This window comes from Danio aesculapii, chromosome 10 (assembly GCF_903798145.1).
Source record: "Danio aesculapii chromosome 10, fDanAes4.1, whole genome shotgun sequence".
NCBI classification, from domain to species: domain Eukaryota; kingdom Metazoa; phylum Chordata; class Actinopteri; order Cypriniformes; family Danionidae; genus Danio; species Danio aesculapii.
In genome coordinates this window covers 21,210,915-21,231,883 of record NC_079444.1, presented here as the reverse complement: position 1 = coordinate 21,231,883, position 20,969 = coordinate 21,210,915, and the positions used below count along the sequence as shown (strand labels likewise).

At 39.0% G+C, this 20,969-nt stretch overlaps 1 protein-coding gene across 1 annotated transcript in view; it reads left to right on the top strand.

The window, feature by feature from the left end:
- Positions 1-20,969, top strand: part of pcdh1a (protocadherin 1a) — a 134,414-nt gene that overhangs the window by 6,893 nt on the left and 106,552 nt on the right. The window contains exon 3 of the mRNA XM_056467013.1: positions 75-2,261. Within this exon, the coding sequence (XP_056322988.1) occupies positions 75-2,261 (2,187 nt within the window). The remainder of the gene's footprint in view (positions 1-74; positions 2,262-20,969) is intronic.

Sequence of the window (20,969 nt, the reverse complement as noted above, 5' to 3'; positions counted from 1 at the left end):
ATTTGTATGTTGTATTCTTGGTATTTTTAATTTATTTAATTCTGTTGTAGTAACTTCTATATTTTCTATTACAGGTAAAGGCTAATGATTCAGACTTGGGTCCTAATGGTGAAATTGAATACACATTACATCAGGCCATTGATCCTGTGCCTAAACTGCTTCGGATAGATCGCTCATCAGGCATCATATATGTCAAAGGACCTTTGGATCGTGAGGAGATCAACAATTTGAAGTTTTATGTAGTTGCACGAGATAAAGGCCCTTCACCAAAAAGTTCTAAAACTTACGTTTCTATTGATGTGACAGACCAGAATGACAATGCACCAGCAGTGGAGATTCGAGGAATCGGTCTTGTGACCCATAGTGATGGTGTAGCAAATATTTCAGAGGATATGCCAGTTGGAACTGCAGTGGCATTGGTGCAAGTTTCAGACAAGGACGAGGGAGAGAATGCAGTGGTGACCTGTGTGGTTGCAGGGGATGTTCCTTTCCAGCTTCGACCAGCCAGTGATTCATCAGTTGACAACAAGAGAAAGTACTTTCTGCAGACCACAACACCACTGGACTATGAAAGAGTTCGGGATTACCGGGTGGAAATAGTAGCAGTGGATTCAGGCAATCCAGCTCTATCCAGCACCAACTCGCTGAAAGTCCAAGTGACTGACACAAATGACAACTCCCCTATTTTCTCACCCACCCTATTTGAAGTAGAGTTTGCTGAGGAAAACCAACCAGGAGAAAAGGTGGTAGATGTAGTCGCCTCAGATGCAGACAGTGGAACTAATGCAGAGCTGGTCTACAGCATTATTGCAGACTCTTCAACAAGGGGCCTTTTTGAAATTGACCCCAACTCAGGAGAAGTACGTGCTCGGAGCCCTCTCGATCGTGAGCACAAGGACCGCTATGAGTTCCGTGTTACTGCAGCTGACAAAGGGGTTCCCAGTCACAGAGGTACTGCCACAGTTGTAATCAAAGTACTTGATCGGAATGATAATGACCCCAAGTTCATGCTGAGTGGCTACAGCTTTTCAGTCTTGGAGAATATGCCACCCCTTAGCCCTGTTGGCATGGTAACAGTACAGGACATGGACGAAGGTGAGAATGCTCAAGTGCAACTTTCTGTGGAACCGGATGTGGGCAAATTTGTGATTCAGAATGGTACTGGCACTATTCTGTCCAGCATCTCATTTGACAGAGAGAAGGAGAGCAGTTACACATTCCGGTTAAAAGCTGTAGATGGAGGAGACCCTCCCAGGTCATCTTACGTTGGAGTGACCATCAATGTCCTTGATGAAAATGACAATGCACCAGTTGTGACCAAACCATCGAACTCATCCTTCATACGTCTGTCTCCCATGGCTGCTCCAGACAGTGTTGTTGAAGTCGTTGAAGCAGAGGACATTGATTCTGGTTCCAATGCTGAACTAGTATACAGTATTGCTGGAGGAAATCCACATGACCTTTTTTACATCTCACCATCTAATGGAGAGATCACACTAACCAAGGAATTAACACGCAAACATAGTGGTCTGCATCGACTGGTCATAAAAGTCAGTGACAGGGGCAAGCCATCCCGCCATGCCATTGCCTTGGTACACATTTATGTAAATGAAACTATAGCTAATGTAAGTCATGTGGAGGCTCTTGTTGGGCATAGTTTGTACACCCCACTGGACATGGACATTGCAGGGGACCCAGATTATGGTTTGGCTGCCCAAAGAAGTAACATTGTGTATGGCAGTTTAGCTGGAGTGGCAGGAGTTGTCACCGTGATCATTGTTGTGGTCTTCATCAGACATCGCCTTCAAAGAGAGACTAAGAGTGGCTATCAGGCTGGCAAGAAGGAGACCAAAGATCTGTATGCCCCCAAGCAAGGGCCAAAAAGTGGCAAGGGGAGAAAGGGTAAAAAAGGGAAGCCACCAAAGTCACCTAAACCTCTTGGAGAGGATGAAGAAGTCAGCCTTCAAAAAAGTCTAAAATTTAACCTTGATGGGGTCAACGACAGCCCCAGAATCCATTTGCCTCTGACATATCCGCCTGGAAGCCCTGACCTGGGCAGGCACTATCGTTCCAATTCCCCATTGCCCTCCATCCAGCTCCAGGCCCAGTCCCCATCTGCCTCCCAAAAGCATCAGGCTGTCCAGGAGCTCCCTGCTGCCAATACCTTTGTGGGAACAGGCGGGGATGACAACTCCACCGGCTCAGACCAGTACTCGGATTACAGCTACAAGACCAATCAACCAAAATACAGCACAAAAACGGTACCAATCTTTATTTTTGATTTTATATTCAATGCAGTGCTGGAACAAAATGGGGTTTGCTTGCAATAACAAATTGTAGTTATGCTAAAATAGTAGGTGGTGCTAAATGAATAGTTTGTTACATTTATGTTAAATATTGTTCTCTTCATTTTTATAAGTATGTTGTGGCTGAATTGCTCGCACATAACACAGAAAAGACTTTCTTGGCATCCCCAAATCTGTCTCTTTGAAAGATGTCAAATATGGCTCTGGTATTGCATCATGTTCCCTTTATGTATTCTCTGGCCACTTGTTCAGTTTCTGAAAATACACTTCAATTTACAGTGTGTTTAGAGAGTTTCAAAGGTCCAGTTATGAACTGATTTCATTGTATTTTTTAGGTGACAGTAGGTGCAGCAGACTAAGGTGTCTCATTATTTCTGTGTAGGTAGAGTGTAAGGTGCATTTGGTAGAGCTTTTCATGCAATCTAATCTATTCGGTCAAGGCCTGACTGAACTGAACTCCAAAGTCATTTTCTTACACTCAGATGCCAATGCAGTCTGACCAATTTAAATGCTAATTAAACATTTTAATTTCAGATCAGGGGTGACATGGTGGCTAGCACTGTTGCCTCACAGCAAGAAGGTCACTGGTTCGAGTCCCGGCTGGGCCAGTTGGCATTTCTGAGTGGAGTTTGCATGTTCTCCTTGTGTTTGCAAGGGTTTCCTCCAGGTGATCCGGTTGACCCCACAGCCCAAAGACATGTGGTATAGGTGAATTGACTAAATTGGCTCTAGGGTATGTATGTAGGCATGTATGGATGTTTCCTGGTAATGGGTTGCAGCTAGAAGGGCATCCACTGCGTAAAACATATGCTAGATAAGTTGGCAGTTCATTCCGCTGTGGCAATCCCAGATAAATAAAGGGACTAATCTGAAAATGAATGAATGAATTTCAGATCAAATCCAAGAGGGGTCAAATATAAAGCAATATAAAATGTGTGGATTGAGGAAAAATTTAATAAACTATCGTTTGAGTGTAATCTCCATTGAAAGTGGTAGTAAAATTTACCGGGCTAAGGTTTTAGACAGAAAGCAAGGTCAAATGGGTCCTGACTCCGTCAGTACCAGTCTGGTGTTTGATAAACCCAGCAGATGCTAGATGACAGTCAGGGTGAGTGCAGGCCTCGCAGACTCACTGACTGGGGAGAACAGTTACCCACGGCAGCTCCCACACGGTGATGGACAGCATATGGCATGGAAGTGACAATAGACTCCAGCTATGGAAAGCGTGGTGTATTGTTGGTGTGTGTGTGTGTGTGTGTGTGTGTATTTCCAGGCTTCTTCATTCACTCTTGTAATCCATTTGTGTGCATGTGGGCAGAGGTTCCTGTGTGTTGACTGGTTTCCGTAAGTCTGATCAGATTCCACTCGATGACATGCATTACATAAATGGATATTTGTATCTGTGAGAGTTGACTGATAAGCAAGGGACAGATGTTGACTCATGTGACATGTTTTAGCAGATGTGAACTCGTAAGGGAACCCCTCCATCCCATCCCATCCCAACCCCACATCAGGCTTAACAGATTGACCAAAATAAAAAATTTAAATCTCAGCCAAACTGAGTGACAGATGTGGAGAGTGAAGCGTGACAGAGTGAATGGTAATACGCTCACCGATGACTCACCGTGTGTGGCAATGTGCTCAGGTGCGTGTGACAGCCTTGGCTCAAGCTCTCCCAGTTTAAGCTCTGATGAGTGTAAACACAGTGGCCTTGTTTGCCGTTTATTGCCAGTGAGGATTGAGCGTGATGACTGGCTTCACTGCTTTCCTTCTTGGTCCGTAAAAAACTCATTAAGAGGAGTTTGTTTGTTCGAAAGACTTATCCTGAGGTGTGAAAAAAAAACTTCAATGCTCAATCCACAGTGGCATGGCCTGACTCTGTGAGGAGAGATTTGTCTGAATGTGTTGCTGTGTGGTGTGTTTGTGCGTGTCTTTCACAGTTCATGGATCTTCCCAAAACTCTCTCTCTCTATAACCTCCAAATGTGTTAGACTGTGTGACAGTTATCGAGGGGATTGCATGGGCTCATCAAGTACAGTGCTGATAATTAGCTTGGTCATGGCAAAGATCTGACACCTATTTTGTGATGTGTTTCTCTCTCGCAGGATTGGCCGTGTGTGAGAGACATTAGCGTGCAGACAGGGATCAAGGGAGAGACCTTCCTAGTTATTTTTAAATGGGCGTGATGAGAGCTTGTGAAGCTGTAAATCTGTGCTTAAATTAAATCCATACAATTAAAATGCCTTATTAGAAGAAGATAACCCCCCTCTTCCCTTCACCATGGGCTGCCCTTCATCTGCAACTGGAGGGAGGAGGATTGGGAGGCAGGGATTCTGGTTGGATTTTGGGGTGGCCTTTAATTAGTAAAACACATCTCTGCACCTCACAAGAGCCAGTGTGACAGAAGAACACTCCAAAAACCCTCATACTAAATGTGTGTAATCTGGCAAAGATTTAGCATTTATGACACCATTTAAATGTGGTATTAAGATGGTTTTTGTACATCCGATCACAAGCGGATATGCTTTATACAGGACTAAACAGGGTCAAATGGGGTTTGGGCTTTTACATTTGAACCATTTCAGTGGTAATCAAAAGACATTTGCAAATGCTCATGTGGTTGAATTAATTCGAACAGTGACAGAAGGCCACCAACTATTCACATAGACCTAACACCTAACACCTAACGGATATGGGATGTGTTGTAAGAGAAAATGCCAAATACTCAATTGCCATCGGCATCATCTTTTAATGAACTTTTTTCTAATATGCTTGTAAGACATAAATAATTTGTTTGATCATTTAGTAGTAGTTTTATCACAGTAGTGTGTGAATAAAAGGTAATATCTCAATAAAAACGAACATACTGTAAGTGGTCACTGACGATGCATTTTGATATACATTAATGTATGGTACCATTTAGAAACTGTGATGTTCATACCAGGTGGAAACAGGACCTATATTTTTAAGTAGGAATGACTTTGCATTTTTACTGAAGAGGCAGAAATTTTTTATTTCAAGCATAATTCTGTGAAATTCAGAGTGCTGCGCAAAGAATGATTTCAACAAGTCATATTCCAAAATAAAAGTTTGTTTTTGCATAAGATATGTGTGTAATACATACAAGCACATAAAAACGAGAATGTAGTTTTTTTTGCATAGATATTTATATATAATTTGCATCATATACATATTAGGGCTGCTTGATTATGGGAAAAATCATAATCACGATTATTTTTGGTCATAATTGTAATCACGATTATTCAAAACAATATACAGTTGAAGTCAAAAGGATATGTTTAAAAGAGCAAGGAGTTTTTCCGCAGTGTTTCCTATAATTTTTTGTATTCTGGAGAAAGTCTTATTTGTTTTATTTCGGGTACAATAAAAGCAAGTTTAAATATTTTAAAACCTATTTTAAGGTCATTATTATTAGCCCCCTTAAGCAATCTAAGTTTTTGTTTGTCTGCAGAAGAAACTACTGTTATACGATGACTTGCCTAATTAACCTAATTAAGCCTTTAAATTGCACTTTAAGCTCAATGCTTGTATCTTTAAAAATATGTAGTAAAATATTATGCATTGTTAACATTGCAAATATAAAAGTTATTAGAAATGAGTTATTAAATCTATTGTTTAGAAATGGGCTGAAAAAAAAATCTTTCCATTAAACAAAAATTGGGGGGAAAAGGGCCGCTAATAATTCAGGAGGGTTATTAATTCTGACTTCAACTGTATATATACAGTTATTTTCCTCACTGTAAATACTGAAAGTGTGCTTTAAGTATCTTCACTGTAAGAAAAAATAAAAAAAGCTTTAATTATAGCTACAAAAGTTCTTTAGTCAAGAGCAGTGAGGGATTTTTTCCTTTATTTGCATTATGATAAAAACAGTTGGCAGCAGGAATATTACATGCTGTCACTTTAAGAGCAGTACGGTTCTGGTTTATGGTTTTACTTTCAGGTGTCTATTGATTCTCAGGGAACCTAATCACAGTAAACGGCACCATGAAAAAGTAGCAATACATAAAAATTCTTAACAACAACATTAGGCAGTATGCAGAGAAGCTTGGCCTTGGGCACCAGTGGACATTTCAACCTGACAATGACCCAAACCACAGAGCAAAAGTGGTGAAGTAATGGTTATTAGACATTAATGTTTTGCAGTGGACCAGCCAGAGTCCTGACTTAAATCCAATTGAGAATCTGTGGAGGAAGCTAAAGATCATGGTTATGGCAAGGAGACCCTCCAACCTAAAAGAGTTAGAGCTCAATGCTATAGAAAATTAGAAATTAGACATTGTTTTTCTGCGATATATATTGCAATATGAATACAATTTCACCAGATGACTTAAATTGCTCTATTTCGTAAGAATTCAGGTACAGAAATTGAATCATTAAATGTAAAATAGCACTACATAGCATCTTCATTGTATAAACAATTTTATAAAATATTTTTGAAATGATGCAATTCCTAGAGCCTAAATTCTTTAAACTCTCTTGATATGCTCACACAGTCACAGGCCTTAACATGTAAATGATAAACATTTGCTCCATTAAGATGAAAAACTCCAATGACTCAACATGGCCTGATGTTCTGAACTGCGGCTCCTGGTCAAGTATAATCCCAAGCCCTACACTGGACACATGCAAAAAGCTGGTTAGCAATTATAGGAAGTGTTGATTGCTGTTAAAGCCAGTAGTTTCTTTCTATTGATTATTTAAAAGGGTATACATGATTCCATTATTTATTTTTTAACATGCTACATTCTGTTCAAATGTAAAAAAAAAAAAAGCTGAGTTTTTTCCCCACAATGATGCCTCTTGTACATCATATTATCTTTTGGGAGAAGCCAGTGTCATTTCCGGTAACTTGCTGGTCGAATAAAAGTAACTTTAAGTCAGAATTTGCCAGGGGTATGAATAATTAAATTTTCCAGGGGTATATAGTGCCTACAGATAATCATCATAGCCTGTAAAAATCTATACCTTTACTCTGCTTCCTTAAGACCTTTGGGATAAAGTAGGCGCAGGATAGAAGGCTAAAAACATTTCAAAGGCTGGAAAAGTTATTTGGAATGTGATTATTCAATCTATTGCTCAAAGTTACTCTCTATAATTTATTTATATGAAACATGTTAATTCTTTTTAGATTTTTCTATAAGAAAATATAAATTTAGATTTTCCATGTTAATTTTATTTAGTTTTTTGCTCAATATTATATGTATATATTTTTGTTTATACATTTTTTTGAAAGGAATGGGAAAACATATTGTTTAAATGTAACAAGTTTAAAACATACAGCTTCTGATCCAAACTGATGCTAGTGGCTCAGCTGTTATTATTTGCAGTCAGTCGTTCTGAAATATCATGCTTAACATGCAATTCACTAAACCATTTTAGCTGATTTTCTTATGCAATACAGAGAGCATAGTATAAAATTTCACATAACATGATATAAGATTAATAAGATTCTGCTCATCCTTATTTTGTGAGTAGGCTTTGTCCATCTAGGGGATAGCAAAAATACGTCAGTGCAGTGCCAGCTAGAAAAGCATTGTGGCTGAAAAATAGCTCTAAGCCAAGCCTTTTCCTGCTATCTCCTCTCCATCTCTATATCTTCATATCTACCACACACGCCTCGTATTCTGTCAAGCAAAGCTTTAAGATAAGAGGATCTGCCATCAAAAATGTTGCCTTTCCACAGAGAATTCTTCAATTTTTCCCCCGCTTTCCCTTTTCACTTTAGTAAATTATGCACCCTATATAACGAATTCAACGTGGCCATAAATCAGCCCCGGCACCAAGATATTCAGTACCTTCTCTTTGTATGGTTCATCTCCTTTTCACATATTCTCTATGTGAGGCAGCCCTGCATTTATTGAGACTGCCTCAAGGCCCTTCCCCAGAATCCCAGATTTGAGCATCTGCTCAACCCAGCTCTGGCTAATATCCATAGCAGAATGCAGCCGTAAACCTCAAACCTGGCGCCCACCTCTCAGATCTCCCCTCAGTGAATACAGCCCATAATACTCTCAGACTGCTCCTCATTAGAGCACAATACTGCCGGCACTCAGCTCCCTCTCGGTGGACCAATCTACTGTCAGGTGCGAAGGCCTCACAGGCTCATGCTCAGCGTGAAGACAACTGCTGCACTTACAGAGATTCCAGAATTCAAGGCACCCTCCCTTTCCTCAGCCTGCAGGAGCGAACAACTAAGCAATTATCAAGAAATACTTTGCAATGATATTCTGCGGAGAGCACTCATACTTAAGGGAAATTAGCACAATAAGATGAAATTCCATTGCAGCTACAGCTGGTATGCTTGTGTCAACATGGCAGATGCCATAAAGACAACAGGGAGGGTCAAATATGCATCCTTGTTTGTACAGAGTGGTCTCTCTGGGACTAACAAGTCTCTGCAGGCACTTATGGACTGTCTGGTCTTGGCTGACACTACAGGATCGATTGACCTGGACAAGTGCTCAGGGATTTAGTGCACTGGGCAGACATATTCCAAATGAGTAATCTTGTCCAGTGCCGATAAGATGGTATAACCACGAAGGACAGTTTTTTACAGTCCTTTCTCGACCGTTTTGTAGTCAAACCACATTTTGGCCAACAACCAATTTTAGTATGTTCAAGCCGGTTCCTCTGCCAAAATGATTCACTAGATATCACCACTCTGTTGGATCTCTACTTCAAATAAATGAGACCGACATGACATTTTGAGTCTGGGCTAATCGATTCTCATGATCTTGACAAGCACACTGGGATGGGCCCTGCAGAACTGACACAGTAGAATTGGATCATCCCTCTCTGTCTCTCCCTCCCTCTCGCTTCATCTCAAAAAGGACACAAACTCTTTCAGAAAGTTGGGCTTGGAGTTGGGGAAGGGCCTGTGTAAATCTTCGTGCCTCTGGTCTGGTCCCTGTACTCGTTGTCGGTGATTTTGATCTAACATCCCAATGATTACCTGTTAAGAGGGATTACGGCCCCTACCCGGGAGGTGCTTGGCTGGCAGGAGACGGCTGATGTTGTTGAGCTGTTCGACAGTGAAGCGCTGCGCACCACAGCGGCACACAGATGTGCGACTAATGATAGTGTTGTCGAAGACAAGGATGACAATAATGATAATGATTATGGTAATATGCAAGTGTTCACAGTCAGATTCATTTCCCCCCAAATATATTTCTGCTCACAACCACAAGGAGCTTGATTTATGCGAATGTTGTCTTGGAAGCATTTTTCTACATGGGTGTTTATGAAGCAGTGTCATTTTTTTTTCGCTGCGCCAGAGGCACAGCATCTCTGATTTCATCATATTACATTCTTGCTTATGATATGAGAACAGAAAGCAACTACGATAAGAATGAATATAGATAGGCTGGGCTGACACAATTATGAAAAAATGTCAAACAAATAATGGCGCTCATTAGTCCACTTTTCATTAATCTTTTGGAGCCCAGCCAACCTGTGTATCATAGTATTGTGATGTGCAGTACAAAGATGTTATATGGCATTTCTGCATTAGCTTCAAATTTCCAAGGTAATATGGGTTTTGGGATTTAAAGCACATAATAATCACTATCAGGCCATTATATAATAATCATGGCAGGTCTGTAGAGAGTGACATTTCTTCCCATATCACTAGCTGTTTGCCTGAGGAGATGAAAGGCTGTGGCAGTTGTATTCTGTGGCCCTGTCTCATTTTACCGCTGACAGGAAAGCATTCTGTGAGCCGGCAATGGTCAGGATCGCACTTAATAAAAAATGAGAAGCTCCTTTAGGTAAAGCTATGTAGAGGCTCAGCTTCCTGATGGCATTGCCTTTAGCTCAAATATTTTATCACTACTCATTCCAGCCTCCTTTACCTTCCGCCAGGCAGATTAGTGCTTTTATCAATAAGCAGCTTAGCACCAGTGCTTCTCTCAATAATGTGCTATGCCATTTCTCTCCTGCTGCTGTAACTCTTAGATGATTCTCTTTCTTTTGGCTTTCCTTTATCCCATATGAGTGGTTTTACTTGTTTTCCTTTGCACAGGTAAATGTAAACTGTTATATATAGTTTAAAATATAGTTTATTTAATTATATAAAATGCAGAGTGTTGAGTTATTTATATTTAGGTTCTCAAAAGCTAAGTAACAATACTTGGTTTTGCTAATCAAAATGAGTCAAATATTTACTGTTTGGTTAAAGCAGTGGTTCTCAATTCCAGTCCTCGGGCCCCCCTGCCCTGCACATTTTGTATGTCTTCCTTACTTAATACACCTAATTCAGATCATCAGTTCATTAACAGAGAGATCCATGAACTGATCCTTATGTGTCAAGTAAGAGAGACATACAAAATATGCAGGGTGGGGGTTGGGGGTTAATGAATGAATTCAATAGTTCAAAATATCTTGTTTTCTCAAGGGTTGCATTTGCATTTTGAAATGAACTATGTCTTTAAAAACGTAAGTTTTGATGTTTCAGTATCATCTACACATGCTGTTATTAATGGATTATATCTGAACCTGCTGTGTTCACAGTGCGAAAAATATAGTAGGGTCAGGAGATGAAAAAAACAAGACTGCTTCAATTGTGTTAATTATCTTAATGTGTTAAACAGTCTATATTGATTGAAGAAATGAGCACAAACCTATATAATATGTGTGTGTTAACTAAACAAAATACACCCAAAACATATTGACTGTACTAATCATAGCAATATTTTGGTGTATCTTTGTACTATTTAAGCCATACCTGTCAAGCCTCCCGTTTTTCCCAAGATTCTCCCGTATTTTACAGTTCTATCCCACTATCATCCAGTAAAGGTATTTTCCTGTATTTCTCTCATATTTTTAATCTTTCTATAAAGGGTGGCAATAAACATTAAAGAGCCAATCCTCCCTATACGCAACCCATACTGCCGAACCACCAGGGGACGCCCCTTGCTCTTAAACGTGAATCTGTTCTGTGCGTTCATTTTTTTAGGCATTAAAACACTGTTAATTAAATTAAAAGCCGGGATTCCCTTCCTTTCTGTTAACGTTGCCCCTCCTATGCAATCCTCAAAACAGTCAGTTCATGTAGCAGTGTGTGACTGTCAGATGCGCTCCATGGTGATAAATAGATGCTGTTTCCCAAACGGATTCTGTACACGTGATTAGAAGTGGAGCGAAAGTTCACACTCTGGGTTTTGGGTGCGTGTTTGAACAGACATATACACTTAATAATAATAATAATAATAATAATAATAATTATTATTATTATTATTATTATTATTATTATTATTATTATAATAACATTTAAACATGTCGATCTTGGTGGGTTTTCTTTTAAACACAACACATTTTGTCTTAAATGTGCATAAAACGTTAGGAAAGCAATCGAATGCTTTCATTACAGATCTGTGCATTTTTAAAGTGACACGTCTGTTATTTAATGTAATCAAACGAAAAATTGAAGCGACTACATGGACATCAGTAATCAAATTTTTTACCTTAATCTGAATAAGACAATAATATGATTAAGGTGTTTACATGAGTTAATTTTTAAATGTTCCTTTCATGATCCCGATTTGCATGTTATAGCACAATTCGATTAACGTCTTTGCATCATCGTGCTATCAACATTTCCTCTGGAGTTTAATGTAATTTCGGGTGTTTCACTTTCATTCAGGAACATGCCTCCATGATAAACAACATATTGGATGCAAGGAACTGCTAAATGGAGTGTGTTGTTTTAATGGAATTCGATTCCGCAAGCCATATGGGAAAAAACCTCCGCATTTGGCGATGCAGGTGTCTATGGTTCTTCACTGACTCAGTAGGTGCAGAGAATAGTGTAAAACACCTGTGTGTGTATGAAATATCCTGTCACAAAATGCAGCGAAAGTCCTACATGACATTAATAGTTTGATTAAGGTGTTTACATGTCTGTACTGCACTTCAATAATGCGACTAAAATCGGCATATCTTAATTCCATTTCTGTTTATTTTGATTATGACTTTAATCGGATTAAATTATTCGAAGTTAGCTGTTTACATTGTAGACTCTTAATCAGAATATTGCCGGATTATTGGTGTCCATGTAAACAATGAGAGATTTATTCGCTGCTCTTTAATCAGAATGTTTAAGTTATACAGTGAAGAAAAAGTTAATGAGATTTGATAACTTGATTCAATTTTGTTATAATAGCTATTAATTTGAATAGGCTCAACTCTTTGCTAATTTATTTGCAGATTTTTCTAATGTATACTATTTATTCTATACTTTGTTGATAATAATAATAATAATAATAAATAAATAAATAAATAAATAAATAAATAAATAATAATAAAACCATATTACTGACCGTTTCAACTGTTTATTGTCAATGAAACAGTCTTTTGTTTTTAATCCTTTATTTTCAGATCCCAGTGTTGACACGTATGATTTAAGCTTATTTCTTGAGACCCAGACACTGATTTTTGTAGTGAGAACTAATGACATTCTGAAGTGAGAGACATATTCGATGCATTTAAACCCATCATTACAACTAGTTGTTCAGTTTGGTTTAAAGTTATCACAATATCTTCTTTTGTATTCAACATTGTTTATGTAGTATCAGCTTTGAAACAGGGTGAGTAAATGACAGAATTTTCATTTTTCCACTCTCCTTGCTTGTACAATAGGAAATGGATTGTGATAGTAAGGTTTTTAGACTAGTTTGGGAAACAGTTTCTAGAATATTGTCAGTGTTCCAATGCAGAAAGAAATTTAAATATCCTTGCACAAAGACGTCTTGATAGATAAAATATAATTACTTTTTTATAGTGTACCCTTGCTTCATGTTTTTCTTTTGTCTGTTCTTTCTTCCTTCCTTCTGCTCGCATTATCTTTCACTATGCAAATACAAGTTGTTATTTTGCTCATTCAAAGGCCAACAAGGCCAATCAGATTTCTAAGGTGGCAGTAATGAAGTGGCTCATCCTCTCAGTGTGATGAAAAATCAACTTTGCTGATGTAATTGTCTTGTCATGGGCTTTGCATGATAACTCTGATGCGCATTTCTCTGTTCAATGGGTTGCCATGGAGAACTGAGCCACCTCTCTGCATTTGTCGAGGCTTATTTGGAAGCACTGATGATATTAAAATTGAAGACACTATAAATAAAAAGGCAAACAATCTCTGAAGACAGAAAATGCCTTCAGTCTCATATATTTTCATTTCTTTAATATCATTTTCAGATTTGACAGACTGAGCAGATCTTGTTTTGTCATCTCCGCTAACAATCTTTCATTCCAGCAAGCAAAAGGAAACCCAATAGCTGGTAACTCGCACATAGAAATATATGCAAATGACACATATGATATACAGGTTCATATTTGGATTTCACAAATACAAAATATATGTAATATATGCAAGATATATTTAAAAATATTACAAAAATATATTTAATTACATTGAATATATTTGATTTAATAAGTAAACTATATTTAATAACATATATGTTAATTATATATGATGATATATAATATAAAAATATATCATAACATGTATGTTTAATAACATATATTTAATAACATATGTGGAACATATAACATATTCCACCACATTCCAAAGATGCTCTATTGGACTGAGATCTGGCAACTGTGGTGGCAGTTTGAGTACAGTGAACTCATTGTTATGTTCAACCAGTCTGAGAGGATTGAGATGGCGTGTTATCCTGCTGGAAGATGGGTACACTGTGGTCATAAAGGGATGGATATGGTCAGCAACAATACTCAAGTAGGCTGTGGCATTGACATGATGCTCAATTGGTACTAATGTGCCAAAAGTATGCCAAGAAAATATCCCCCACACCATTACACGACCACCTTCAGCCTAAATCATTTATAAAAAGGCAGGATGGATGCATACTTTCATGTTGTTAATGCCAACTTCTGACCCTACCATCCTAATGTCCCAGCAGAAATCGAGACTCATCAGACCTGGCAACATTTTTTCCAATCTTCTATTGTCCAAATTGGTGAGCCTGTGCGAATTGTAACCTCAGTTTTCTGTTCTTAGCTGACAAAAGTGGCACCCGTTGTGGTCTTCTCGGCTATATCGAGTGTTTATTTGAGTTACTGTTGCCTTTCTATCAGCTCAAACCAGTCTGGCCATTGTCCTCTGACATCAAGGCATTTGTGCTCACAGAATTGCCGGTTACTGGATATTTTCTCTTTTTTTGACCATTCTCTGTGAACCCTAGAGATGGTTGTGCATAAAAATCCCAGTAGATCAGCAGTTTTCTGAAATACTCAGACCAGCCCGTCTGGCAACCATGCCTTGTTCAATGTCACTTAAATCACCTTTTTTTCTCCATTCTGATGCTCGGGTTTAAACTGCAGCGGATCTTCTTAACCATGTCTACATGTCTAAATGCATTGAGTTGCTGCCATGTGATTGGCTGATTAGAAATTTGTGTTAACGAGCAGTTGGACAGGTGTACCTAATAAAGTGGCCAGTGAATGTATTTCCATGTATCAGATTTGTACTGCATCTGGGCTTAGAATAAGTAAGTTAACCAAGAACCTAGAATGCTGAATATTCTGAATAATACCAGTATAAGTCATTCTTGTCAGAAGAAAGAAAATGTCAGCCACTTAACTATTTTCAGCCCCAAAAATAGCTTTTGACTTTCTGAATCCAATGGGATTCAGTTTTAGTGGACAATGGTCTATGTCTCGCCTCTGGGTCAGTAGGAAAGTTTCATCTGCAGAGTGAAACAAGGACAAAGGTCTCTCAGACAGAAATCTCGGCCCATTAAAGTGGTCGAGAGCCAAACACAATCCATTAAGCTCCATTAGGAAGGTATACATTCACACATGCATTCACACCTTAACAGCCTTGCAGTGGTGTGTTGTTACACTTACAATCAAGTTTCATTATTCAGACGCTTCATTCATACATAATGCAAGTTACAAACTAGCAAGAGAAAACGCGGTTTCATATTTGACCATGATACATGTCGCTGCAGTGAAGATGCCTGGGGGCAGACTTGCTAGAGCTTTACTTTTATAAACCTACTGTTAATATCACTTACTGCAAGCGTATCATGATGGTAATTTGCATTGGAAATCATCAGGGCATGCGGAAGGATGATGGCAGGAAATAAAGGAACAGTCCTGCAGCCATGACAAGCTGCTCTAATTCTCTGGTTTTGAGCTGTCAGTGACTCAATCATGCATCACATCCTGGCACAAACAAACAAGAAGATACAACTAAATCAATTCTTCAAATCCAGCATTCATCGTCAGAGGCTTGTCAGTCAAGCCCCTCGACAGCCCCAAGACGGCCTTGCTCTTATGCTGAGATGTCAACGAGCAAACTCAACTTCTGACCCCATCAAAATACAAGTCCTAATAGGATCTGCCACTCTTTATCTACATACCCGAAACAGAAGTGTGCAGTTTTGGAGAAACCAGCGCACCAATTATGTTTAAATTGTTCAACCCACATATTCAGCGGCAAGCATGTTTAAGGCCTAGTTTAATATCCGAGGCTTCAAAACTATGCGTAGTCATGATGGAAAACATTAATTTTCTTGTGTCCTGGATTGGAGAATAATCCACTTACCGGCGAGAAAAAAGTGAGAAACCACAGAAAAAGTGCCGAGGAGATATGCTGTTGCATAATTCTCTCTCCTGCTTTTGCTGGCTGACATGAGCAGTGATCATTATTTCTCTCACTGCCTTCACCCCACTGGGAAGGTAGGATATTAGAATATTTCATGAATATTGAGCTCTCCCTGGCTTTTTGGCAGTGGCAGAAATGATGTTCTTCGCTGTTTCATGTTGGCAGTAAAAGGAACAAGGCTTAATTGCGTAAGTCTATAAAATGGGGCGAGAAAGAAGAGCTTCGCACAATGTGAATTGTTCTGACGCGCCTCCTTGTATTAGTCTCAAAAGCAACAGCGTCAGCCCCAATGTATATCAGGATATGGAGTGAAATAAAGGAGCGCTGAATACATTCTTCAGACTTTGCAGTTCGAAACTCACCATTGTGGCAATACACGCGCCAATCCACTCGGGATCGAAGAACGGTACATTTGCAATTTTATATTGCTCTGTGTATGTGGTGTTGATTTCTATTTAAATGGATGATATTTCTTACAACATTGATTCCGGAAGCTTTTCTCCAACCCCCCTGCAGAATTGGTCACTGGTGTTGAATAACGCGGCTACACTTGATCCAGATCCAATATTTTCCACGATGTTGGAATCCCTTGTCTGACTAATAACTGGTGTGAAAGAAAAAACAAGAGGAGAGATTCACAGAGAGAGCGTCCACTGCCATCTAATCCTTTATTTCCCATGTTAAGAGATTCTTCGGGTGAGTGCTCTAAAGCGCGTTCAGAGATGATTATTTGCATGGCAGTCTCACGCTCTTATCTGGATAGAAGGCATGTTTAAACACAAAGGCCACTGAGAGGAGAGGCAGAGATAGCACTGGACAATGCACCAGTGATAATTATCTGTCCAAAAGCACTCGTCAGGATGATGAAATCCAATTAAAGCTCTTTTAAAAAAAGCCAGAAAATGGGATAAAACCACCAAGTCGATGCACGAACGGTGGTTCTTCAGGGAAAGGAGGAGTGTCGTCATCCGAGTAGGTATCGCTGCTGCAAGGAGACCACCAAGTAGGAGGGATTACAACGCAAGTAGGTTGGCTGACCTCCAAGTGGGAGGGACTTAAACCACATTTAGGTTGGGTTTAGGTGGTGTAGGTGAAGCAGATATTAACTACATTATTAAAGTTCGTTAAGACAAAATTTGAGGCTGGCTTGAGAAAGCCGGTTGGAAATAGTTTATTTAGTTTAAAACAGTTTGAAAAAGTGCGGATGCATGGATAGATGGATGGATGGATGGATGGATGGATGGATAGATAGATAGATAAAATTGTGTTCTATATCTTATCCCTAATGTTTAGTAAGCATTTCTAGCATGTTAAAACACATCATAATTCATTAAAGCTAATCATTATTAGCATGTAGCTAGTCACTGCTTGCATGTTAACCATACAAGAATTATAATGTGCTAGCATGAGTCAAACGAGCCAATCCCCGCTTCTCTACAATGTTCTGATGTTCTGAGATATAGCTGCTGTTATATGGTTGCTAGGTTAGTCTGTTTTGTTGTTATGGAGTGATTGACAGCTTAGACTGGTATTAAGAAGTATCTAAGCCTCTTGCCAGTATGGTCAATTTAAATCAACCCCCAAGTGTCTATAACACGGCAGCATGAAGAAATCAATCTGGGCGTTTATAATGGCAGTCTATGGGGCAGTTGCTAGGGTGCAGTGTCTGATTGTTAAGGTGTGGCTAAAAAGTTAAAAGACCATCAGTGATTGGCTGCTGGCTAGACTAAGTTAAAAAGAGCTCAGCCATAAGTCTGTATGATAGTCTGATATAGAGTTATGAGCTCACAAAGTTTGATCCAATGTTAAGTCAATAACAGTCTTTTGCAAGGGAAGTCTATGGGACAGTTTCTAGGGTCTAAAAGGGGTTGCTAGGGTGTGGCTAGAAACTTAAAAGGTCATCAGTAATTGGCAGTTTGGTAGCCAGAGTTAAACGAGCCCAGCTAGAACTCGGTTTAACAGTCTGACGCTGAGTTATGAAGTCACAAAGTTTGGTCCAATGTGAAGTAAATGAGATTTTTCCAACAGTCCCAGGACAGTTTTCGGTAAACCGAAAGTCAGATCAGAGAGAAAAGATACAGCAACACGAGTCAGAATAGTCTGAAGGTCTGACCCGAGTTTGGTGGCCATAGCTTTAAAGCCCTGGTAGGAGATACAGACAGTATTTTTAGTCTCAGAATAATAATAATACGTTTAAATAGGATTTCAATAGGTTGGCTTTCACAAGCCAGCCTAATAAAACACAACAGGTTACTGTGAGGTTGGGTTTAGGGTTGAGGTAGGTGTAGACATTAATAAAACACAAGTTACTGTAGGGTTGGGTTTAGGGTTGAGGTAGGTGTAGACATTAATAAAACAACGGGTTACTGTAGGGTTGGGTTTAGGGTTGAGGTAGGTGTAGACATTAATAAAACACAACAGGTTACTGTAGGGTTGGGTTTAGGGTTTAGATAGGTGTAGACATTAATAAAACCCAACAGGTTACTGTAGGGTTGGGTTTAATGTTGACGTAGGTGCAAACATTAATAAAACACAACGGGTTACTGTAGGGTTGGGTTTAGGGTTGAGGTAGGTGTAGACATTAATAAAACACAACAGGTTACTGTAGGGTTGGGGTAGGTGTAGACATTCATAAAGCACATTATTGGACTCCGTGTCGTGTACAAGACATTAAATAAATAAAAACTCCAGGTTTGTACAGCCCACTTGGAGCTCAAAGGCCCACCCATTTAGAGCATAAGTCCCACCCACTTGGAGCTGCTTCCGACCTCTGTTTATACCCTTCCCTCATCATTAGCTTTGTGAACTTGACCGACATGTTTTTCATGAGTTTTCCTTGCCCTTGCTTTCTCGAGGCGATACAACACTACGACAAAACAATTGCTGCACTGTCAGCACAGATTAGACAAACATCCAATCTCTTTTACTCATGTTTTTCTGTTTCCATAATATGAGAAGATAATTGATGATAATAACACATCATTATCAGCGTTATTTCTATGACTGTAATCAGGATGCAGAGCAGATGCCCTTATCTGCAGTCGCTGACATGGCTCTCAGTTGTCCATTATGCGCTTGGATACACAGAAGAATTCAGGTTAATTATCTAGCTGCTGGAAAACACTCTATTCGCGCCCGGTTGGGGTTCGAACCGGGAGCCAGCAGGTCACCTGCTTGACTGTGCACCATGAAAGAGAGGAAGAAAGGATCATGTTATATTGCGAAATTGCTTTATATTATGTTGGTAATATCAAAGTTTGGACAGTTGCATCATTAAAGCTCAGCTGGATGTGAATTGGAAAGGCACAGAGAGAGTTTACTGCAGTAGCTGTGCTCTGCATTCATTACACACTGATGCTTTCTGAGTGGACACACAATACCAATAAACGAGTTTATCCAATTCTGCGGGCAGTGCATTCTGGACTGCTACCTCAGCTGTGGCCTTCCTCGCATCCTACAGCTATATCAGTCCCAGCAGGATAGAGAAAGATAGTGAGAGAGCATAAGAGAGAGCCTGAAAGAAACAATTTTTTTTAGTTGTCTGTTTCGAAGGAAAAGTACCTAGGCTTGTATATTGCAGATATTTTGAAACCAGTTAGTCGCTTGCCTGAACCAGAAAGTGCTATAACACCTGGAGAGAGCTATCCATGAACATTCACATTCATCTCAATGGCACCTGGCACAGGATCCCCTGGAAGCTCACACTAAGGGATCTGCCATCTTTTGTTCATGGACTCAGTCCCAAAGCACTAGCTAGTGACTATGGCAAGGGAAGGCAATGGAAAATACACACTTTTAGCAAAAATTTGCAGGTTTCTTCTATAGTAAAATTAAACATTTGTGGTTAAAATGCAGCTATTATTTTAATCAGAATACAGTTGTTTTAAAATGCTTAAATCCCAGTTCGTGGATTCAGGGTTTTTTTAGGTTTATTTTGTACAATAACATAATAGATTGCCATACAGTAGTGGATATTTTCGTGTATTCTGTCACATTTGTCGTGCAAAAAGTTAAATGCGTGCACTATGTGTGTGTCCGTGACTCATCATTGCAGAAAGGCTTGAATTAACAACAACAAATACATCAAATAATCATTGGTAAAATTCTCACTGTAGTATTTCTTAAAAACATTACGTGCGATTTGCTTCCTTCATGCTTGTCACTGTGCTGTTTATCTGACACAGCCGAGGCAGAGATTGAGGCACACTCTGACAGACACTTGGAAATGGTGGGCGGGGAGTACTAGCATTTAAGGCACAGGCCACAAAAACAGCTACATATTGTTCAGAGCTGAAAGTCCAATATTCTTAAAGGTATAATAAATAATATGCTGGGTGTTTTGAGCTGAAACTTTACAGACACATTCTGGAGACGTAAAAGATTAATCTTAAATTTTGGAAAAACAGGTGCTCTTTAACAGAAAAAAGTATTTAATGTTTTTGTTTTTGACAACACATTGTATAATATCAGTGGTTAAGCAACTAAAATTTGGTGGAAAAACTTTAAATAACAATACTTTTATTTTAAATTTGTAATAAATATATCTATAGAATAAAACAAGTGTTAATATTTGTTTTGTATACAGAAACTCATCTAATAGTAAATCTAGGACAAAAGTGGTTTTTATAGCTGTCTGTCCATATTGTACACATATTTGTTAACATTTATTTAAAATATAAAAAAACAATAAATTATTTCCAGTCAATAAGAAGTTAATAATTTTTTTAATATTAACGGCATATAATAAGGCTCTTGATAAGGTTTTGGATGTGTTCCTCAAGTTATCTATTAGTACCTACAGTATTAGCACACTCTTTCTTCACATTCATCCATGTTTTTAGCTGCTATAATATGTATACATATTATAAACAGTGCTGTGTTGCACAGATACAGTATTTACTGATAAGCTATAAAGAAAAATCTCACCTAGTCTTTGCTGCGCCTCCCTGACAGTACTCCTAAATCCCCCTTGGGAGGCGCAGCACACACTTTGATAAACCTACACTAGAGGATTT